We start from the raw sequence: 21856 nt of genomic DNA, 5'->3' as shown, positions 1-21856 counted from the left end.
TACTGTGCATCAATTACACAGGACACTATTTTTCGTAGTAGTGTCACAAGAAAAACTTTTCCTATACAACAGTTTATCAATTGCAGATCGGTTGGAGTTGTGTATAAGATTACCTGTAGATGCAATTTAGAATATGTTGGTAAAACCAAGAGAGAGCTCAGAGTGCGAGTGGGAGAGCACCACAGGGACATCATAAACAAACGAGACACACCAGTGGCGAATCACATCAACCAGGCCCACAACGGGGATGTTAAGGCTGTCAGTTTCATTAGCATTGAAAAAGTCCCAAAAAACCAAAGAGGAGGAGATTGGGATAGGCGAATCCTTCAGAGAGAAACTTTCTGGATCTTCTCATTATGAACAGTACATCCCAAGGGACTTAATGAACTTCTCACCTATTCTTCCTTCTTGTAGGGAGTATTTTAATAGGGTCATCAAAGTATAGGGAGAGCCGCCGTTGAGTGGGGGCGCCACTTGCGCAGGAATTAGGGTGCCAACCTCCGTGTTAGGTAGGTGACATATAGAGAGGGTATAATAGGGTAAGTTCTAGTGAGCACCCTTCTCTATCCTTCCCAAAAAGGTCCGTGGTGCCCAGTTTATACCATGCAACACCTATTAATCAACTGACTATTGACTACTATATGTTTTTTCTGGAAATTTTAATCATACGTTTTGTACCTTGAATATGGTGTAAAATATTTTTTGGACCTAGGAATGCACTGAAAATGTCCCTTGTTTGGGTTTATCAGCAAAAAATAGAAAAAGGTTTTTGCTGATTTCTTGTAATTATACACGTCTCTAAGTCACCGATATTTGTTATGGGAATAGATGTATAATTTTTTCAGCCCGAACCCCTCTCTTTAGAATGAGATGCCTAACGCTATATAGATATGTACAATAGCGTCAGGTTGCTATGGGTACGGGCAAGTCACATGAATGCGATGTGTTTACATCGCTGTCTATACCGGATGTGACGCTACCGATATCCAGACGAACCCAGGAAGTGGGGCATATGATCTGGTCAATACGCGTCACCGGATGTGACGTTTTCGTCCCTTAGACATGCCCAGGAAGTGGGGCAGGAAAGGAGTCTAGGGGCCTGAGTAAGATGGAAACCGGAAGTGCCAACCCCGGCGTCCGGAAATGGGGATAGACCGCGGGACTTCTGAATGCATATAAAAGATAATGATAGCGCGATATGGCGCGCAATGCCACTGGACTATATGCCACTACTCCCCTGATGAATTGGTGGTAGATGAAACGCGTTGGGAGATATACAGAGGGAATCGAGCTACCCTGCGATTTGCTGATATGTGGAGCCCCCTACCTGTGAGCAATATTCGGGTATCGCCATGGAAAGCAACGATATCTGAGATAAGTACATGATTTATTTATACTCTAGAAGGGTGATTTATGGTTGGTAACTGAAAGGAGACTCTATACACTTCCTTTCTGAGGGTGTTTGATATATGTACAGTGGCTCATTCTTTGTATATATTAATGTCCTATATGGACTGGATTAGAGCCTAGAAAACAGCAATAACCATTAAAAGGACAATTTATATGTGGGGCTATAGGCCATTCTCCATTATATTTGGATTTAGGGACTGAGGCCTGATTCGTATTCAACACTAAGAGGTTGTTATAAACAAGGCATAACATGCTATATCGAATGCCCCCTTGTCCTATATGGGTGATTTCAGGCGGCATTGAACAATTTTTTAATCACTTCAGCACGAGCACTTTGTATGGCACTTTTTGTTGATATGGTTTTTAAAAGTTGATTAAAAGCTAAGTTTTAGTTAAACTGGTCCGTACCAATCTGCTACTAAATATTCAAGCACTTAGCAGCATCAAAATACAGTAAATTTTATGATCAGTTAATACCATTACTCTATGCTTAGCCACTTAAACCAATGCCTCTACTCTTGGAAAGTTCTCATAACAGCTAAGAATACCTGCTCAACTATATCATAGTTTGACTCTGCTTATGAGAATATCCAAAAAAAAGTACAAGGATGAAAGTAACCATCCTTCTTCTGTGAAAGAACAGCACCATCCTCACCCATCATCACAAATAAGTATCTACCTACCTCAACAAAAGACAAATCAGCATTGGGTTTACAGAGGGCATATCAGTAAGAGGTTTGACTATAACTGAAAAGTTCTTAATGAATTTATGACAATAAATAAAAAAAACTAAAAATCTCTGTAAAGCTTTAAGATTAGTAGGTTGAGCGCAATCACGGATAGCCTGTACCTTAATGGAATCCCCCATCTGACCAGAATCATAAGATCTATGCGGGAGAAGAACTTCACATTCAGTCTTAGAAAAAACAACCTTGGAATTCTGAAAAAAATCTGGAAGATGAGATCTCATAGATCACAGAGATTTACATAAAAAACTGGAGAATCAAAAATTCCCTTAATACTTAATCTGACGAGTCTTCCAATTGATGGTAGTATTGTGTTTCAGCAACCAGAGCATACCCAACACAACTTTTGATAACATATAAAAAGAGGCATAAAATGAACACAAGTACAATACTTTATTAGAAGTGGCTAAAAAGACAAACAGTAAACTAAAATGCCAATATGGTGCATGGTGATGAGTCAAAGAAGATGGGTGGCACCACCAGATGGCAAAAGCAAGATATAATCCTAATACTGATGAACAATGTAGTAAAAATGAATAACAAAACTAAGCACCAACATTAGTAAAAATTGTATCCAGAGGGAAAAACACATTTAGTGTATTAGATATACTCCTATATCTCCACAAATTATGGATACAGTGCCTGCAATACACACTGGATAAAGTGCTGGAACATATGTGTGGAAACCATTAAATGCTACATTGACATAATGAGGGTAATAAAAATACCTTACCTAAGCCATGAGATGGTGCCACTTCCCCTACGGGTGTTATCCAGTGTGTATTGCAGGCACTGTAGCCGTAATTTGTGGATATATAGGAGTTCAGCTAATACACTAAAGCCCCCATTACACATAACGATGTCCCAGCGATTCCACCAACGATCCTACATGATGGGATCACTGGGACATCGTTAGGCTGATCGCTGGTGAGCTGTCACAAGACAGCCCCAGCGATCAGGACCAGCGACACTGGACGATGGTTTCTAATGTAAACATCGGGTATACAGGAGCCGCGGTTCCTGGATACCCGTTGTTTACATTAGAAACCAGCGTCGCTGATCGCTGGTCTCTCACTGCCACACACAGCAATGCGCGCTGGCCAGTGGGAGACCAGCGATCAAAAACGGCCCAGGCCGATGCTGCACGATCAGCGATAACCGGCAGGGGGGCCGGTCGCTGATCCCCGTCACACACAGCGATCTCGCTGGCGAGATCGCTGTGTTGTCCCAAAATCAGCGATCTCGCTAGCGAGATTACGGTGTGTGACGGGGCCTTTAATGGTTGTTTTTTCTCTGGATACAATACACATACTCAACCTTAAAAGTCACATGACTTTGGGAAAGGGAAGAAATATCAATTGCGGTTACTTGAATAGGATGACCAAGTGTTGAAACTGTGTACCCACATTTGATAGCAAAATCACTGTCAATGAGGTCTAAGGCAGAAGTCAATGAATGCAGCGGTAACTACAACCCCCGATTTTTAACCAAAGACAGTACTCGTAAAAAACAACCAGCAATATGAATGAGAGATAACCTCAAACATTTAGAACCAGCGTCCTTACATATAAATTATTCTTTTTATTCTTTTCTTCCCGTCTCTTTAGCTTTAAAAAATTCTTTATTGTATCTGAAACACGAAATCATTATATGACCCAAGTATGGATAGCAGAAACCAGCAGGTGTTTCAAGTTTAATTCCCTCCTTGGACTCTCTGCAGGCTCCAATTTGCATCGTTTCTCCTGCCTCAGTAGGATGAGAGAGAGAAGTCCCAAAAACACTGAAATATTTTCTTATCCCTAAAAAAACATCTATCTACACACGCTGCAGTGACATGGTCTCATGCAGTGACAACAGAGTGGGATTATAAAACATCATATATCGTACCTAGCTTCAAAGACACTTGCAAAATTGACTGCAAAGAACTCGTTCATTCAAGGTTTCCACTGTCCAGCATCTGAACTGAGAGAAGTTTTGCAACACACTATATTTCTCTGAAACAACCTGCAGATCATTGGTTCAGCAACTCAATAGGAGTCATCATAAATGAGCCCAGAGCAGAGAAAAAAAGCCTTCACTGAAGAAAGCACTGGAGAATCCTCAGCTGTGAAAATGCCAAAGCCTGAGGATTTCCACAGAATAACAACAGATCAATACCCACGCATTGACTCTCTCCTCTGGATGAGGCAGGACTGAAATGAAAATACAACTTTTATGAAGAAAGAAAGATGGAAAACTTACTTCAGTCCCCTTCGAAAAAATCCGATAAATTTATCCTAGATTTATAAGACTGTTCTGGTGGAGTAGAACCTGCATAGTGGCAAGTAACAGGTGCTTCTGTTGCTGCTTGATGTTTGCCACCTCAAAAGGCAAGGACTGAAATTGCATAGTCAGAGAGTTGACAGTGTCCATTATGGCTTCTCAGCACACAAAAAAATGGAATGGGCTGGTGATAATGTTGTGATAGAGTAGCAACTCACTCAGGAAAAAAGGTAACAAATTAAAAACTGTAACTGACTTTGCCAGTTCCTGTACAGACAAGAGATCCTGACCCACAGTACCTAAAGGTTCCTGAGTTAGAAGAGATAACCCTAAACCACACAGACTAGAAGCTGGAAGCCTGGACCTAAACTGCCTGAAAGGCCATCAAGCACTTCATGTTCTTCACATTCTTCCTAAAGAATCAGACTGCAGTACAGGGAGTAAATTACCTATAAAAGGGAAAGTATGCTTTACCAAACTGAGTAAAGTAAATCTCAAAATAATGTATAAAGTAGGTACTGTAACATTATATGCTGACTATTTCCTAAAAATAAACAAAAGGTAGATGAAAAGTAAAGAACAGAAACAGCAAGGAGATAAACAATAGCATAAATTTCACTGACTGGCTTTAAGCTACATCAGAGTGACTGAACATCCACAAGAAACTATCACCAGAAGGAAATGCCCAAAGGGGGACAGAATGTAAAGCTGCACCCAAAAGGTGATAGAACAAACAATTAAAAACACCTGTGTTATGCTAAGCAGACTGCAGCCAAAGTAACAGAACCTAAACACCCAGAGAAAAGGTTTGTTTGCTGTGGCTCAGCAAATAGAGAAGCTAACCGCAAAACATAGACACAAGGGTTTGAACCCTAGAGCATGACACTTACTTCCCGCTACAATCTGTTCAAAGTGCAGAGAACAAAGATTTCCTGTTTGTGCTCCGAACAGATTGTTGATGATTAGTTAAGCACAGCCACGCATGCTGCAGGCAGAACTCAGCCAGCAATTTTCACATCAGTTTTTTTAACAGTGCTGGAAATGGGAAGGCATAGCTTGTTACTCTGTGCAAGATATGAGTGACTGTGAATCTGTATAGTGAAGGATAGAGTGCCAAAGCCATAGAGGCAGTGTGAAAACTCCACAGAGAATATATGTTTTAGGGACAGCTGTAAATTGTTGACTCAGTTCTCAATTTCTGAACCAGGAGGCCAAAGGACAGGGGTTCTAGTGAGGCAGCAGTCTTGAGACTGTTTAAGAGTCTCAAAGCAGTGCATTCCAGATGAAGTTGAAGAATATTAGATGGGAGAAAGAGTGGCCAGTGATTTATAGAGGTGAGCGAACTTGTTCGGAAAATGTTCGTCAATCTCAAATTTGGCACCATTATTGCACATTTGGATTCGTGTTCAGATTACCAAGCATTTTTCCTCAAAATCCGTAAAGTTCAGCCAAAGTTTGGTAAATCATCGCATTTCCACTGATGCTTTTGTTAGGACTTTTTTCTAAGATAGTGGTGCTGTATGATGAGCGGGGGAAGATGTGCTTGATTAAGAGAGTGCGTGGGGAGATGTCAGAGTAGTGGCAAACTGTATTTCTTTTTTATTAAAGTGTGGAGATTCCGGCAGCCAATTAGGGCACAGAAATCATCCAGAATGTCCAGATATAAGGGCTGCTGTTATTGACTGCCTGTCACATGTCCCTCTCCATAATAATAAAGTAAAAACTTACATTCAACTTGAGTGTGTGGTGAATTTACCTTACTCGAAGTCGCAGGAGCTCATCACCCCCTTCCGCCAGCACCTTGCCTCATCCATTGTGTGCACACCAACTTTTTTCTCTATTGGACATTTGTTATGCTTTTGCACACTGAAATCTGTATTTTACCATATACTGTATAATCATAGAATCGTAGAGTTGGAAGGGACCTCCTGGGCCATCTGGTCCAACCCCCTGCTCAAAGCAGGATTCGCTAAATCATCCCAGTTAGATGTCTGTCCAGCCTCTGTTTGAAGACTTCCATTGAAGGAGAACTCACCACTTCTCGTGGCAGCCTGTTCCACTCATTGATCACTCTAACTGTCAAAAAGTTTTTTCTAATATCTAATCTGTGTCTCCTCCCATTCAGCTTCATCCCATTGCTTCTAGTCTTTCCTTGTGCAAATGAGAATAAAGTTGATCCTTCTACAATGTGACAGCCCTTTAGATATTTGTAGACAGCTATTAAGTCTCCTCTCAGTCTTCTCTTTTGCAAACTAAACATTCCCAAATCCTGCAACCTTTCCTCATAAGACAGGGTTTGCAGACCGGTCACCATTCTGGTCGCTCTTTTCTGAACTTGCTCCAGTTTGTTGATGTCTTTTTTAAAATGTGGTGCCCAAAATTGGACACAATATTCCAGATGAGGTCTGACCAAAGAGGAGTAGAGGGAAATAATTACTTCACGTGATCTAGACTGTATGCTTCTGTTAATACATCCTAGAATTGCATTTGCCTTTTTTGCTGCTGCATCACACTGTTGACTCATATTCAGTCTGTGATCTATTAGTATACCCAAGTCTTTTTCACATGTGCTGTCACTTAGCCCTATTCCTCCCATTCTATATATGCTTTTTTCATTTTTATTGCCCAGATGTAGTACTTTGCATTTCTCCCTGTTAAAAACCATTCTGTTAGTTGCTGCCCACTTCTCCAGTTTATTTAAATCTTTTTGAATCCTCTCTCTCTCTTCTCTAGTATTAGCTATCCCTCCTAGTTTTGTGTCATCAGCAAATTTAATCAGTTTACCCTCAATTCCTTCATCTAAATCGTTGATAAAGATGTTGAACAATACAGGGCCCAGGACAGAGCCCTGTGGTACCCCACTTGAGACATTCTTCCAACTGGATGTGCAGCCATTTACGACCACTCTTTGGGTCCGATCACTAAGCCAGCTATGAATCCACCTAACAGTTGCCTTGTCCATTCCATACTTAGTCATTTTTTCAATAAGGATTGTATGAGAGACTTTGTCAAATGCTTTGCTGAAGTCAAGATATACTATATCTACAGCATTTCCTTGATCCACCCAATCAGTAATACCATCATAGAAGGAAATTAAATTAGTCTGACATGACTTATTAGTTACAAACCCATGCTGACTCTGTTTAATCACTTCATTCTTATCCAGGTATTGACATACATGTTGTTTAATAATTTGTTCAAAGATCTTTCCTGGTATAGAAGTCAGACTCACCGGCCTATAGTTGCCTGGGTCCACCTTCTTCCCCTTTTTGAAGATAGGAACAACATTTGCTCTTCTCCAGTCTTCTGGCACTTCTCCTGTTCTCCAAGAATTTTCAAAGATTATGGAGAGGGGTTCAAAAATTTCTTCTGCTATCTCCTTCAGTACTCTGGGGTGTAATTCATCTGGACCTGGAGACTTGAATACATTTAGGTTAGCTAAGTGTTTCCTCACTATCTTTCTGTTTATAGATATCCTGGATTCTTCTATTCCCTTAATAGGACAGTGAATAACAGTTGATGTTACATTTCCTTTCTGAGAGAAAACAGATGCAAAATAGGAATTTAAAAGTTCAGCCTTCTCAACATCCTGTCTTACCATTTCATCATTTTCATCCTGTAAAAATCCTATAGCATCTTTGACTTTTCTTTTACTTTTGACATATCCCCAAAATCCTTTATTATTGCTTTTGACATCTCTTGCAAGCCTCAATTCATTTTCAGCTTTAGCTAATCTGATTTGTGCCTTGCAGGTTCTGCAGACAGCATTATATTCTTCTTTAGATATGCCTCCTTCTTTCCATTTTATAAACATTTTTTGCTTCCTTTTTAGCATGTGCTTAAGTTCTGTGTTCATCCATCCTGGTTTCCTTAAATGCTTCCTATTCTTCCCTCTTTTCGGAATTGTTAACAACTGTGCTTTGAGAATTTCATTTTTCAAGATTTCCCATCCTTCCTGGACATTTTTGTCTTTAAGGATATCCAGCCATTGGATCCCTCCAATTCTCTTTCTGAATCCCTTAAAATCTGCCTTTCTGAAATCTAACCTTGACGTCTGAGTCTTCACAGGTCTTCCGCCTCTAGTTATCCAAAATTCTAAAATAGCATGGTCGCTACCTCCTAGGGTCCCAGCCACTTTTACCTCCTCAACCATTTCCTCCCTGTTTATAAGGATTAGATCCAAGGTAGCAGTTCCCCTTGTTTTCTCCTTTACCTTTTGGAAGATAAAGTTGTCAGCAAGAGAGGATAAGAATTTCCTTGACCTGTTAGTTTTGCCTGAGAGAGATTCCCAACAAATGTCTGGATAGTTGAAATCTCCCATGACAACTATGTCATATTTTTTGGAGAACTTGGCCATTTGATGCATAAAGAGTTCATCCATATCTTCAGCTTGCACAGGCGGCCTGTAGTAAATGCCTACAATGGTGTCCTTTCCATTGTTCTGTCCTTGTATTCTTACCCAAACAGTTTCCACAGAACTCCCAGTCTCTGAAGCTTCAATCTCTGTGCAGATATACGCATTTCTAACATACAATGCGACACCCCCTCCTCGTTTATCAAGTCTGTTTCTTGCAAATAAGTTGTATCCTTCTAGTCTTGTATTCCAATCATGTGTATTGTCCCACCAAGTTTCAGTGATTCCAATGACATCATATTTCTTTTCCTGTGTTAGTAGTTCCAATTCTCCTTGTTTGTTGCCCATGCTTTGTGCATTAGTATAGAAACATTTTAGTTTGTGATTGGTTTCTCCTTCTCCAATATTTTTTTTAATTAGATTCTTTCGTCTTTGTTCTTCCTTTCCACTTCTAATAGCAGAGTTCTCAGTAGCATTTGTCAGGTGTATGGCTTTTTCTGGTCTTTTGCTTCCCTTCCCATGTTGTTCTAGTTTAAAGCTCTCCTTACAAGTGTAGCAAGGCGACTTCCAAATACCTGCTTTCCAGTCTTCGTAAGGTGCACCCCATCTCTAGCAAGTAGTCCATCGTATAAGTAGTTCACTCCGTGATCCAGAAATCCAAATTGTTGCTGACGGCACCATCGACGTAGCCAGTTGTTCACCTGCAGAATCTTATTCCACCTCCTTGTTCCATGGCCATCCACTGGGAGGATGGAAGAGAAGTTGACTGCTATATTCTGAGAACTGTAACTTTTTTCTCTGACAAAGCCATATGAGAACATGTTTTGCAGGACGAGTTGATGTATTCAGTGACCACATAATTTTTTTTCCATATGACTTTTTGATCATTTTACATTCCAGATTTTGGGTCAGTATGATGAAAAAGCTTCATTTTCAACTTGTGTTTTTTTATGTGTACATTGTACGGGAAAAAGAATATGACAGTTTTATATTTTGGGACATTCTGGAAAGTGTCAACACAAATTAATTGTATTTTTTTGTATATTTTTATTTTTACACAAAAGCTTTATTTACATTTTTACAAATTGTATTGAACTTTTTTTTACGTTTTCACATAGTCCACACTTAAATATTTACACTTTGTTGGTTACATACACTGCAGTATTTATATTAGTGCATTACACCTATCAGTATAAGGCTATTGTCGCATGAGCGTAAATTCTCTCACCTGAGAGAATCGAATCCATTATGGTAATGAAACTCTGATCAAACTGATTCAAATTTGATCAGAGAGTTAGCTTAGTGTGATTCTCTCACATGAGAGAATTGTAGCACAGGTGAGTAGAAGATGGAGAACAAAATGTCCCTGTTTTCTCCATTCTGTGAGTCAAGATGGATCCAGTCTTGATCCAGTGCTTCCTCTCTTCTTGCGATCACCATCCTTCTTCTTATTTTGTGTGGATGAAGCATCCCACATCATTCACACAGTGTTCTCCATTGCACTCCTGCACAGGTGCAATTCTCTCTGCCCTGCCGATGGCAGAGCAAAGTACGGCAGTGCACATGCGCCAGCACTCTTTGACCATTCCAAGTGCATGCGCACTATAATACCTTGCTCTTCTCCCAGCAGGGCAGAGAGAAGTGCACCTGTGCAGGACCAAGATAGAAGACACTATGTGAATGCAGTGGGAGGGAAAACAAGTATGTGAGAAGATGAACTTAAATGTTTGGCATGATAATTGTGCACAGAGCATCTGCACTGGTTTGAACAGTCATTTCATGCTGACAGTCTCCTTTTAACCACTTCATGTATGAATTATTTTTTGTTTTTGCGGTTCTTTTTTACAGCAGTAATTGTGTGGTGGAAATAATGTAGCATAATTTTCAGGCTCGAATATGTATTTTTTTTTACATTTTATTGGTTAAAAAATACTGAACTATGTAAAAAAAATTGTGTTGCTGTTTACTGAAGCCCATCACTTTTTTTTAGCTTGTGATTAATGAAGTTGTATCAGAACTTGCTTTATTTTGCCAAATTGTCATTATTTTTGCTACCATTTTGGAATATAAACAATGTTTTGATCACTTTTTTTATTTTCTAGGCTGACCTGAAACTAAATAATGGCAATTTTGGCTATTTTTTTTTTGCTCTTTATTATATTTTTCGTTACTGTGTTAGATATAAGAAATATTTTTTTTATTTTCTATCTATTTATTTATTTATGAATCGGGAAAAGGTGGTGAGTTCAATATTCAACACTTTTTTCTTATTAGCTATAAACATTTTTATCCATTTTTACTTTATATTTTAGTCTCTCTAAGGCTACGTTTCCACGATGAGCATTTGGTGAGTTTTTGATGTTGTAGGTAAATTGGGTTACTTGCATTTTTTTTCATTTAATTTTTGAGTGCTTTTTTCTACATACATTTTGATTGCATTTTTGATGCTACAGCTTTCGTCTCTTTACTTGAAGTCCTACAGCAGCAGCACCACTTCTTACTGTAAATTCTCTTTCCTCTAGTCCCAAGCATCAGCACTAATGGGAATTTAATTCTCCTGGAACAAAGGACAGATGACAACAATTAGTTTACACTGCCGAGTATATATACAGTGCCTTGCGAAAGTATTCGGCCCCCTGGAACTTTTCAACCTTTTCCCACATATCATGCTTCAAACATAAAGATAAAGAATCAACAACATGTGGGACACAATTGTGAAGTTGAACAAAATTTATTGGTTATTTTAAATTTTTGTGGAAATTCAAAAACTGAAAAGTGGGGTGTGCAATATTATTCGGCCCCTTTAACGTAATACTTTGTTTGCTGCAATTACAGCTGCAAGTTGTTTGGGGTATGTCTCTATCAGTTTTTTACATCGAGAGACTGAAATTCTTGCCAATTTTTCCTTGGCAAACAGATCGAGCTCAGTGAGGTTTGATGGAGATCGTTTGTGAACAGCAGTTTTCAGCTCTTTCCACAGATTCTCGATTGGATTCAGGTTTGGACTTTGACTTGGCCATTCTAACACCTGGATACATTTATTTGTGAACCATTCCATTGTAGATTTTGCTTTATGTTTGGGATCATTGTCTTGTTGGAAGACAAATCTCCGTCCCAGTCTCAGGTCTTTTGCAGACTCCAACAGGTTTTCTTCAAGAATGGTCCTGTATTTGACTCCATCCAGCTTCCCATCAATTTTAACCATCTTCCCTGTCCCTGCTGAAGAAACGCAGGCCCAAACCATGATGCTGCCACCACCATGTTTGACAGTGGGGATGGGGTGTTCGGGGTGATGAGTTGTGTTGCCTTTACGCCAAACATATTGTTTGGCATTGTAGCCAAAAAGTTCGATTTTGGTTTCATCTGACAAGAGCACCTTCTTCCACATGTTTGATGAGTCTCCCAGGTGGCTTGTTGCAAACTTTAAATTACACTTTTTATGGATATCTGAGAAATGGCCTTCTTCTTGCCACTCTTCCATAAAGCCCAGATTTGTGCAATGTACGACTGATTGTTGTCCTGTGGACAGACTGTCCCACCTCAGCTCAATATCGGATAAAAAAAGGGTATTCAGCTCACCATTAGATGAATTCCTGTGGCTTTGGGTGTGGACTCCAGGATGGTGCTCGGAAAAAGCGGCTGTGGTAATCAATCAAAAAAGTTCCTGCAACAAACATCCAAATCAGATAGTTGAATAGATGTTAAAACTTCATTTTTATTGCAATATCTTTAAAAAAATGCTGTTAAAATTGTAGATCCAGGGGATTGCGCATTTCGAACAAAAATGTTCTTAGTCATAACCATGTCTATGATCAGTAAAAAAGCAGAGTTAAAATAGAAAAGGAGGAAGGAAAGGGAAATTAAGTGAGCAATTAATCATGTAAATAAGACAATTATGCTAATGACCCAAAGAGAAAAGAAAGAAAAAAAAAACACATGTTCATGATGTCGTAAGTGTGCAAACATAAATTCAGTAATAATACATAATATCTGTTCTCTTATTCAATCCAGAAGGGACTATGCAATTAAACTTAAAAATAAATTGTGCTTCTTTGAAATGCAATGCTTTGTCTCTTTCACCGCCTCGATCACTGGTAAGTCCCACCTCAGCTGTGGATCTCTGCAGTTCATCCAGAGTGATCATGGGCCTCTTGGCTGCATCTCTGATCAGTCTTCTCCTTGTTTAAGATGAAAGTTTAGAGGGAGAGCTTGGTCTTGGTAGATTTGCAGTGGTATGATACTCCTTCCATTTTAATATGATCGCTTGCACAGTGCTCCTTGGAATGTTTGAAGTTTTGGAAATCATTTTGTATCCAAATCCAGCTTTAAACTTCTCCACAACAGTATAACGGACCTGCCTGTTGTGTTTCTTGGTCTTCATGATGCTCTCTGTGCTTCAAACAGAACCCTGAGACTATCACAGAGCATGGACATTTATATGGAGACTTGATTGCACACAGGTGGATTATATTTATCATCACTAGTCATTTAGGACAACATTGGATCATACAGAGATCCACAATGATCTTCTGGAGTGAGTTTGCTGCACTGAAAGTAAAGGGGCCGAATAATATTGCACGCCCAACTTTTCAGTTTTTGAATTTCCACGTAAATTTAAAATAACCAATAAAATTCGTTCAACTTCACAATTATGTCCCACTTGTTGATTCTTCACCAAAAATTTGCATTTGGTATCTTTATGTTTGAAGCATGATTTGTGGGAGAAGGTTGAAAAGTTCCAGGGGGCCGAATACTTTCACAAGGCACTGTACATCTACTAGTTCCCCTCCTTTCTTTGTGTTTTTTTCTTCTGTCTTCTGGAAGGGACAGGTGGTAATGTTGGGAAGTATCTTCCTTTTTTGATTTTATTTTATATACATACTTCCATTTAGGCACTCTTGTCTGTGTTGGTCCACATGGAAGGAAGTGCTGATCATTGTCTTTTGTTTATATATAAATATGTTTGGGGCAGTGCTGACCCATCACAGGGTTAATATTTTGAGCCAGCAGTTTATATTTATATCCTCCTGGCAATATCAGGTTGCTGCAGATTTAGTACTGTTACCTACAGCTTCTCTCTCTCAATAAGTTTGATGTGTCACATGACCCTCTTCCCATTGGAAAAAATAAAGTTGGATCCAAAATGGCCAACTTCAAAATGGCCACCATGGTCACCACCCATCTTGAAAAGTTTCCCCCCTCCCATATACTAATGTGCCACAAACAGGAAGTTGATATCACCAACCATTCCCATTTTATTTAGGTGTATCCATATAAATGGCCCACCCTGGATATATTCCCATCCAAATGAATCATCGAATATATCTTTGAATTGTCATCTGGGTAGGAGGCAAGATAACTCATTTCCAGCTCACCTCACTTCCCTTTGGCATCTCCTCTGCTCCTTGAGTCTTCACAAAGGTGGTGGCAGGGGTAATCGCAGGACTCGGAGATAAAGGTATAAGCATCTTCCCATACCTGGATAATTAACTTATAAAGGCCTCATCAGAATTTCTCCTCTCTATTCATCTGGATTTGATATTCATACATATCCAGACATTAGGGTGGATAATAAGTTGCGGAAAAATCTCATACAGTATATCTCCATTCCAAGAGAGAATATTCATGGGGTTCATTCTTAACACTAGAAGTATGTCCCTGTCTCTTCCTGTGCAAAGACTCTGTGCACTGAAGGTCGCAGTCAAACTATTAAGACAACCCAGACCAATTTCCCTTCAACAGAGGATGAGGACATTGAGACTGATGGTAGCAGCCAGTGAGGCGATTGAATGGGCCAGATTGCACATGCACTCCTTACTGCTGGAGATACTTAAAAAAGGCAACAAAAACTTACGTTCTCTGGATGTGTTCAAATTCTGCTCCAGAGAAACAAGATCGTCCCTGAAATGGGAGCTTCAATTCAAGAACGGCAGACCCCTTGTCCCCCCTGTATGGACAGAGATAGCAATGGATTCATGTCTAACAGGATAAGGTGCCTACTTGAAGGGCAAGAAAGTGATTGGGACAGTGTCTCTGAGAGAGAAAATCCTGTCTTCCAACTTCAGAGATGAGAGCAGTTCAGAGAGCTCTTTGAATTTTATCCAACCATCCAAGGGAAAGCTGTAGGGATCAGGTCCAGCAATCAGGTGACAGTATCCTATATAAACTATCAGATAGGCTCAAGATCCATACCACTCTCACTGGAAGTGGTGCCAATCTTAATCTGGGCAGAGACAAGATTAAAATGGTTGACAGCCGTACATATGAAGGGGAGCTGAAATGTCTTAGCAGACAGGCTAAGTTGTGATCTACCCCTTTAAGAGAAGTGGTCTTTGGATCACAGCATTTTCCTTCAAACCATGGAATTATGAGGGATCCCTCAGATCAACTTGATGGCTACCCGACAGAATGCAAAGGTTGATTGTTTTATCTCCCTCTGCAAGAGTGACAGACCTTGGGAACTGGACACTCTATTAATACCTTGTAGATTCTGGTTAGCATATGTGTTTCTTCTTATACCGATTATTCCCAGAGTCCTGCAGAAGAGAGCAAGCCTCCGTGATAATAATATGCTCTTATTGACACGAGTGCCTCTGATGGTTATGAACAGGGGGAATGTATTGGAGACTTCCCATCATACCTCATCTGGTGACTCAGGACAGCTGATGTTATCCTCACCTGGTCCGCCTTCATCCCACAGCTGGAAGTTGATCACACACTTTTAGATAAGATGGGGCTACCAGAGGCTGTAGTCAATGTCCTCCTCCATTCCACAGGTGCAAGCACCAACAAAACCTATGCTAGAATGAAATAGGTTTTTTTCTGTTTGGTGTATCGAGAATCAGGAGTCCTCTCATTCTCTTAGTTTACTAAAAATTTTAGACTTCCTGCAGAAAGGTTTTGATAAAGGTCTCAATCCTAATACTCTCAGTGTTCAGATATCTGCCCTGTCAGCTGTACAGGGGAAGAGATTGTCCCAGGAACCACTATTCCAGAGGTTTTTGAAAATGGTCCAAAGAATCTGACCAACTATCACAGATCCAGTTCCCAATATGGAAGCACACCTGGGTACAAGACAGTGCAGAGCGCATGCTGGGAAGCATGCCTGGGTACAAGACAGTAGGATTAATGTCCACTGCACACTCAAGTGAAATAACTTGCATAAAGAATTCATTTATTGTGATACAAATATGAAGCCAGGGAGCAGATTTACAAATGCGATTGTAAGTGACGTTTCAACCCTGCCAGGGTCTTAACCATATATCAATGTAAGAAAATAAAACAAATATAAATAAAAATAAAATACAATACACCAAAAGTCAGAGTACATGCAAGAGAAATTGACATGTTGCGTATTTCCAACATATACGACAGGTCCCTTTTTGTTGCTTAAAAAAATGTACAGTGGTTGTGAAATTTTTCAAAACCCATACACTTTGCTAGAATTGTAAGTTGCCGAGATTTTTTTGCACAGTAAAAATACATAATATCAAAAATTATTGTAGGAAGTTAAACTTAAAGTCGTTTGACGATTTGTAATATATTCTGAAATACTTGCAGTAAATGCTGCTGTTAAGGGGGGTTTACACTAAGCGAGATCGCTAGTGATATCGCTCAAGCGTCACCGATATTGTGACACGACAGCGATCACGCTAGCGATCTCGTTAAGTGTGAAAGGTAGCAGCGACCGGACCCCCCGTCGGCTATCGCTGATCGTGCTCGAATGTGCAGGTACATTTTTCCATCGCTGACGTCCCGCTGTCCAGTAATTATCGTTGTGTTTGAAGCTTAAAAACGATGAGCGACGTCAATAACGACGCATGGCTCAGCGACACAGGCGTGACTTACCGGCCACGCCTCCTCTTCCCTATTGGTCTTTACAGCGCTGACAATGTGCGAAATGTATCTGACAAAAAAGCTATAAAAGACAACGCTGGAACGCCTCATTCAACACTTTGTTCCCATGCATAGTGGATGTTAACCGGTTTGGCTTAAACATTCCAGTGTGAGTCGCTACAGCGTTTATATTTTAACGGCTTTCACAACGCGGTTGCTTCGGCGTCCCTATTGCAATCGCTATTGCGCTTTTATTAGTGGATTCATTTTATTCATCAAAAGAACAACTCTGTTTGCCAGGTATGTATTTCAATAGTACCATGCATTTTTTTTTTAGAGTAATACTGTTATTGATTATTGTGTTGGCTTTATACAAATGAAGCTCTTGTTACCAAATCGTCTATTGATTTTATTTTATGTTGCAGTTTGTATATCATGAACGGCGCAGAGCGTGCTATTGTGGCTGCTGCTTTGGTGTTGGAGGCTGGTCGGCTACATGAAGAGGCACAGATGCAAGAGAGGCGGTCCAAAAGAAAGCGGCGCATGTGGACCAGAGAGTGGTTGGCGAAGAGGTCCGAATTCTCACACATGCAGCTCTTAAGAGAACTGCAGGAGAACAATCCTCAGGATTTCACGAACTATCTGCGGATGTCAGAGGACTCTTTCAAATTTTTACTAGCCAGGGTGACGCCATTGATTGAAAGGAGAAATACCAAAATGCGAGCTGCTGTGCCGGTAGACGAACGATTGACTGGAAAAAACTGGCGGATCTGCGCTTTCGCTCAAGAGACCTCCTCACCAGCCTCCAACAACAAGTGCGGAGGGACCGAGGTGAGTGTTCCACATAGTATGTTTTAAACATTTTTTTTTTTTTTCAACAGGGTTTACAGTTTAAAAAAAAAAAAAATAAAATTTGATTCGCACATGTGAAATTGCACAACGCAAATATAAGTGGTATTGCGCTCAGTTTTGATTTTTTCCAAACAGCGGCGCACGCGGCGGCCCCAGCCCCATCAGCACCTGCAGCACCAACAGCCCCCGCAGCACACGCAAGCCCGGCGGTGCAAGCATCTCCTGAAGCAGAGTCCGTAAGTGTATAAAATGCGTTTGTTCATGTTATTAGTATTTTTATTGGGTTGAAAAATACAAGAATAGGGGGGGGGAAAGAAGTCATGGTTCACATAAGGCGAGCGGTAAATAAAAACCAAAGTGTATTCCAGGGAGGAAACAATAATGGAGTATTACAATACCGTTTCATTTTTTGGATGTTTTCACCGCTTTGGAAATGTTCAATGCTCAATTTCATATTTTTAGATACCTGAGCCCGTAAGGACCCCCTCGCCCCCCTCAACGCCTCAACCACAAATTGCTTCCTCCACTTCATCCCCAATTGGTGTGTTTTCTCCAGTATCACTCCGGGAAGCTGGAGCAGACTCGACCTCCGGTAATCAACTCTTTTTTTTTTTTTTTTTTGAAGCATGTGAGAAATTATAATTTGTGTAACAGTTGCTGGCATATTCTATATTTAGACATTTTCTTTTCTAGTACGTGTTGCCACTTGACGTGGAAGGGCTGTTATCTCCTCATCTGAAGAGTCAGAGGCGGCACAAAAACGTAAGTGTTTGACCACAAGCATGAACCGTATGCACCCATCTGCTGCCACTTAACACTATGGCCCCATATTGCGATCCATAGGATATGGCCCCATTTGCTACCACACCCACATTATGCCACCATATGCTGCTCCACATACTATGGCACCGTATGCATGCACATTTACAGAAACGCCATCAACAATGTAAATTTCCTCAACAGAAATACCAACCTTACCTGAACTCTTGGCAGCACACAGGAGGGCGATGTCTGCGTTACACCAACTCGGAGTGATGCTGGACCAATTTGTGGCAGCCCAACCGCAGGGTGATAACATTTAATTTATTTTTTTTTTGTTTACAAAAATTGTCTATGTCATGTTGACATATGTTAAACTAAAATGGTTTGTTTAAAAATCAGTCATAAAGAAAGAAATTAAAAAGCCTAAATAAAAATAAAAAAAGAAACTGACACAGTCAGTAAGTTAAACATTAAAAAAATTTTATTTCGAAAAAACAATTCAACCTCTCATGTGGCACCTTTTTTGGTCATCATTAAAGATATAAAATTACTATTCTGACATAACACACTTTTAAAGATGGAACACTCCACGTAACAGGATAATTGCAGGCAATTAACTACACACCAGACTAGGAAACCTGCCTTTATCGCGTGGCAAACCACTTTTTGTCTCAGTCTACAAAGGACTTGAAATTGTGGTCATGTGTAATGCAAAAATTTAAATTTAAATTTTTATTTTTTATAAACAAACAAAAAGGATAGCCAAACAATTTTGTTAATACAACAAGTAAACATAAAAACTATAATTGAGTGTAACAAAAGTCAGAGTCATTCAGTTGCTGCCTTCCAGGATTTATGAATGGGCCAGACTGCAAATGTGGGGTTCCAAAGTTCATGCTGTGTATAGGCTGAATCACCCTTCTTGGCGTGCTTGTTACATGTTCTTGTGTCTGCGGCCATGGGTTTATTGACATAGCTTGGGAATCCACAAGAATATAACTGTCTTTAAGTTGTCCAACAGCAGCTTTATTTAGCGCTTCAAATATAATTCTCTCAGCCTGAAGCCTTTGCGTAACGTCCAGAGACCGAAGTCTTTCGTCCACCATGTGTGCAAAGCCCCCAATGGCTTGCTTTTCCTGCAGCACCAATATGTTCTTTGCTATATCGACAAACTCTGGAAAAGGTGGAGCGGTGGCCTTTCTTTTTCTACTCACAGGGAGACGCCTTTGCACAGTGTACGCTCCCGCGGACACACTTGCCTCCTCTGCCTCCTCGTCGGTTGGGTTTGATGTTGCAGGGGTTTCAGGAATGACACATGGTGTAGGTGAGACCTCTTCTGTTACATGCTGCAAGAACAGAAAAACAAGGTTAAAACACAGAAAAAGTAAAACGAGTGTTTTCTAAACACATAACAATAATTTATTAAGAGGGGGTGGGAACATTGGTACTGGCTATGTACTGACATCGACAATTTGTAGAAATTATGTTATGATAAACCAATTTAAAATGAAGAGGTATCAGCTGTGAACAAAGTTTCAAATCATCAACTTAATGAATAAAACTCAACTGTACCATGTACATATATATGTATCATAGGTTATTGGAGGGAAACCCAAAACATACTTACATCGACTAGAGGGGAATCAGGCCGTGTCACTGTTTCTTCCTCTTGTGGCAGTGACATAGAACAGTGCATAACCCTGGGGATTTCCTGGTCTCGCGTAAACTCCAGCAAGTTGTAGTACCACAACTTCGGAACATACACTTCATCGGTACCCGCCCCCGACCTTGTAGACTTTTCCACCTTGTTCAATTCCTTCTTGAACACAGTGCGTAGAGCTTGTATTTTTTTTTTAATAACAGCCTCATCAACCGTTTCGCTGGGATGATTTTCTTGATATAGATATACAAGTTTTTCATATGCAACCTTCTTCTTGTATTTGTTACTGTAGTCTGGAGACTTCACCTTCCAGAGGCAGGGCATTGACCGATACATCTCAATAAATAGGCGTATGAAGTCTTGGCTGTTTGCAACTTGGCTACTTGATGCCATCTCTAATAAAAAAGAAAGGAAATGGTGAGAACTCTTTCATTTAGGTACGGACATACATTTTATAAAAAAGAATTTGAATCGCATAACCTTGGTCGGTGTCCTAGAAAAGTATCACGTTCAACAATTACAAGAATGGGGCCGGGCGCGGTTTCAAAACTAAAATGGCTGCTCGGACATGTGCATATGGACAAAATGAACATACACACAATAAAAAAGAGTTTGAATCGCATAAGCTTGGTCGCTGTCCTAGAAAGGTATCACGTTCAACAATTACAAGAATGGGGCCGGGCGCGGTTTCAAAACTAAAATGGCTGCTCGGACATGTGCATATGGACAAAATGAACATACACACAATAAAAAAGAGTTTGAATCGCATAAGCTTGGTCGCTGTCCTAGAAAGGTATCACGTTCAACAATTACAAGAATGGGGCCGGGCGCGGTTTCAAAACTAAAATGGCTGCTCGGACATGTGCATATGGACAAAATGGACATACACACGATAAAAAAAGAGTTTGAATCGCATAAGCTTGGTCGCTGTCATAGAAAAGTATCACGTTCAACAATTACAAGAATGGGGCAGGGCGCGGTTTCAAAACTAAAATGGCTGCTCGGACATGTGCATATGGACAAAATGGACATACACACGATAAAAAAAGAGTTTGAATCGCATAAGCTTGGTCGCTGTCCTAGAAAAGTATCACGTTCAACAATTACAAGAATGGGGCCGGGCGCGGTTTCAAAACTAAAATGGCTGCTCGGACATGTGCATATGGACAAAATGAACATACACACAATAAAAAAGAGTTTGAATCGCATAAGCTTGGTCGCTGTCCTAGAAAGGTATCACGTTCAACAATTACAAGAATGGGGCCGGGCGCGGTTTCAAAACTAAAATGGCTGCTCGGACATGTGCATATGGACAAAATGGACATACACACGATAAAAAAAGAGTTTGAATCGCATAAGCTTAGTCGCTGTCCTAGAAAAGTATCACGTTCAACAATTACAAGAATGGGTCCGGGCGCGGTTTCAAAACTAAAATGGCTGCTCGGACATGTGCATATGGACAAAATGGACATACACACGATAAAAAAAGAGTTTGAATCGCATAAGCTTGGTCGCTGTCCTAGAAAGGTATCACGTTCAACAATTACAAGAATGGGGCCGGGCGCGGTTTCAAAACTAAAATGGCTGCTCGGACATGTGCATATGGACAAAATGAACATACACACAATAAAAAAGAGTTTGAATCGCATAAGCTTGGTCGCTGTCCTAGAAAGGTATCACGTTCAACAATTACAAGAATGGGGGCGGGCGCGGTTTCAAAACTAAAATGGCTGCTCGGACATGTGCATATGGACAAAATGGACATACACACGATAAAAAAAGAGTTTGAATCGCATAAGCTTGGTCGCTGTCCTAGAAAGGTATCACGTTCAACAATTACAAGAATGGGGGCGGGCGCGGTTTCAAAACTAAAATGGCTGCTCGGACATGTGCATATGGACAAAATGGACATACACACGATAAAAAAAGAGTTTGAATCGCATAAGCTTGGTCGCTGTCCTAGAAAAGTATCAC

General features: G+C 40.3%; 1 protein-coding gene across 1 annotated transcript; it reads right to left on the bottom strand.

The window, feature by feature from the left end:
* Nucleotides 1-19022: 19022 nt before the first annotated feature.
* On the bottom strand, nt 19023-21230 carry LOC141083795 (uncharacterized). Its single transcript, XM_073568225.1, has 2 exons — nt 19850-21230; nt 19023-19568 (listed from the first exon to the last, which is right to left on the bottom strand). The coding sequence occupies exons 1-2, from the start codon at nt 20273-20275 to the stop codon at nt 19023-19025; spliced, it is 972 nt and encodes a 323-aa protein (XP_073424326.1). The 5' UTR covers nt 20276-21230.
* Between the last annotated feature and the right edge of the window lie 626 nt (nt 21231-21856).

This window comes from Dendrobates tinctorius, unplaced genomic scaffold, assembly GCF_039654945.1.
Source record: "Dendrobates tinctorius isolate UK_male_01 unplaced genomic scaffold, ASM3965494v1 ptg000005l, whole genome shotgun sequence".
Classification (NCBI taxonomy): Eukaryota; Metazoa; Chordata; class Amphibia; order Anura; family Dendrobatidae; genus Dendrobates; species Dendrobates tinctorius.
The sequence above is the reverse complement of the archived record's forward strand: the minus strand, read 5'-3'. Positions and strand labels throughout refer to the sequence as shown.